The sequence below is a fragment of the Lithohypha guttulata genome, assembly GCF_036872675.1.
Source record: "Lithohypha guttulata strain CCFEE 5908 chromosome Unknown scaffold_40, whole genome shotgun sequence".
In the NCBI taxonomy this organism is placed as follows: Eukaryota; Fungi; Ascomycota; class Eurotiomycetes; order Chaetothyriales; family Trichomeriaceae; genus Lithohypha; species Lithohypha guttulata.
In genome coordinates, this window is record NW_027042789.1 from 11 (window position 1) to 2,203 (window position 2,193).

Sequence of the window (2,193 nt, forward strand, 5' to 3'; positions counted from 1 at the left end):
GCCACAGCTGCAGCCAAAGCAGGGAGCCAAAAGATTGAGAGTCTGATTCCTGTTCATGTTGAAGCTCGCACAACCATATTACCAGAAGTGACAATGCTGGTCCTTGCGCACAAAGAGAAGGGTTGAGGACAAGATGTGGCAAGGTTGGTTATACAGGGACCTTGTTTCCTCTGTTTCCCGATCTCACTGCCACGATTGAGCATCTTCTCAAAGTGTGTCCGATAAGGTATCTCCGTAAAGGTCGGATTCGATCTGCAGGCCTGCCCAATCGATCGATTCGAGCTGTATCTGTATAGCGTCGTCAGTCACATCGTACGAGGTCATTGCTGGGTGAGTCGACTCTGGTTGCGATGCTTTCTCGTTTTGCGCAAGTGGTGTGGGAAATGTTGTATTGGTTGCAAACTGCTGGTCTGAAAACCCAACTGCTTCCTCGACGAACGTCTTGTGTAGGGTCGGAAGACTTGAATCAACGTTTATGTCAGAACACCAACCCGGTTGTGTCCGAGGCGGATCTCTCACTGGTGCGTCACGGCTTTTCTCAGCCATTCTCCTCCTTTTAGTCGTCACATTTTCAGAATCATCACCAATTCTGTTGTATCCTTCTTCACAGTCTGACAGTGTCCTGTTTTCTTGCTCCATGAGCGACACGATCCATGCCCGGTTCTTGTGGACGAAAATCTTATGTACGAACCAGTCGAAACAAATCTTCTTCAGCTCTGTCCAAGAAGGATCAAGGTGGTCTTTTACCAAGCTGCACGACGTGTAAGAGTCCTTAGCCTTTTGGAATGTTTCGGTACCACACGACCGTAACCACCTAAATCGCTCTTTCTGTGCGAAGAAGAGTGTAGCGCCACGCAATTCATCCAAGCGCTTACCGAGTTCGAGTGTGGATCTGAGACTTGTCTCAGTTACGTTCAGTGACAGAGCGTAGGCCCGGCGTCCACCGAATGGTCCTTGTCTGGCGGCACGTCGATCAGTCGCACACCGCCGCTTTTGAAATTGTTGAAAGTCTTGATACACCCATAAAGACGCGAGGAAGACTTTGATATAACGGATAGCACGATCCTCCTTGTTTTCCTTGGGCTGTGGTAGGGACTGAGCTTGTATTATTACAGGATGCTCCTCCAAATGTGCTTGAAACCTTATAAGCAGATTCTGGCGTGACCACTTGAATGGAAGGATTGGTGATGGGACTTGGGTTTTACTGTTTCCGGTTTCTTTTCGATTGGATCGAGGAGGGTTTGTTCCCGCTGATGCCTGTTCTGTACCCGAACTGATGTCCAGCGAGGTATCAGCCGGGGCGCTTCCAACTTGCGGGTTGTCTGTCGTCTGAGCAGTGTCGAGTCGTACATTTCTCTCCGCTTCGATAGCTGGAAGCAGGTTCACAAGAGAGGTCCGTTGACCACAGCGAGTAGGACTAAGTGTCGTAGCCCGTCGACGTGGTGGAGCAGAGTACTCTGCTACGAGTGTCGTCGTTTTGATCGCTGCTTTGGAAATATTGACCTGATCTAAGAACAGAGACAGATCTTTCACACGCTCGCGTACGGAAATTTGCAAATGTAGATGGGAACTGATGTCCGCAGTTTTTAGATTGACAAGTTGATTGACAAGTTGATTGACAAGTTTCTGGATTTCCAGATCCATTGCTGCTACGATATTGACAGTGAGAGTTGCTAGAGTGACACGACGACGGGTGAGGATGACCGTTACCGCCCTCAAGCATTTCGTCTCCTTCTTTGGGCTTGTGAAGGCTGAGCCAATGAGAAGTCAGTTTAGCTGCTTCAAAAGCAGCTAAACTGACTTCTCATTGGCCAATTTAATACAGACTATCAGTGGGCGCCTCGAGCTCAACAACTTGATGTCATCTGTCGAACATTGTGCATTCAATCGAGAATGAAGGAAATGAGGCCTCGAGGAGATTGAAAACTCCACGCGGCTGAGACACGATTGATTTTGAAGAGAGACTCCTGAAGTTTTCAGAAGTGCAGAGCATCGCAAACGTATATCTTCTATTGGTCGCTGTCCTGTTTATGCCTTGGTTTGCCTGTTGCCTTCTGGTTCCTTTAATTTTCCCCTTTCAAGCATCCCTGGGCTGCTTTCATCTTTGAGCAGACTATGTTCACACGCGCAGCAGACCCGCCCCTGATCTTCCAAGCTTTCTGTCTGCTCTACTCAACTATTGTGGCAGTGTTC

The 2,193-nt window shown here is 48.6% G+C and overlaps 1 protein-coding gene across 1 annotated transcript; it reads right to left on the reverse strand.

The window, feature by feature from the left end:
* Positions 1-207: 207 nt before the first annotated feature.
* On the reverse strand, positions 208-1,644 carry LTR64_008833 (uncharacterized protein; the record flags this gene model as incomplete). The annotated part of the gene is made up of 1 exon (XM_064903121.1): positions 208-1,644. One exon carries the CDS (start codon positions 1,642-1,644, stop codon positions 208-210), a length of 1,437 nt encoding a protein of 478 aa, XP_064750466.1.
* Between the last annotated feature and the right edge of the window lie 549 nt (positions 1,645-2,193).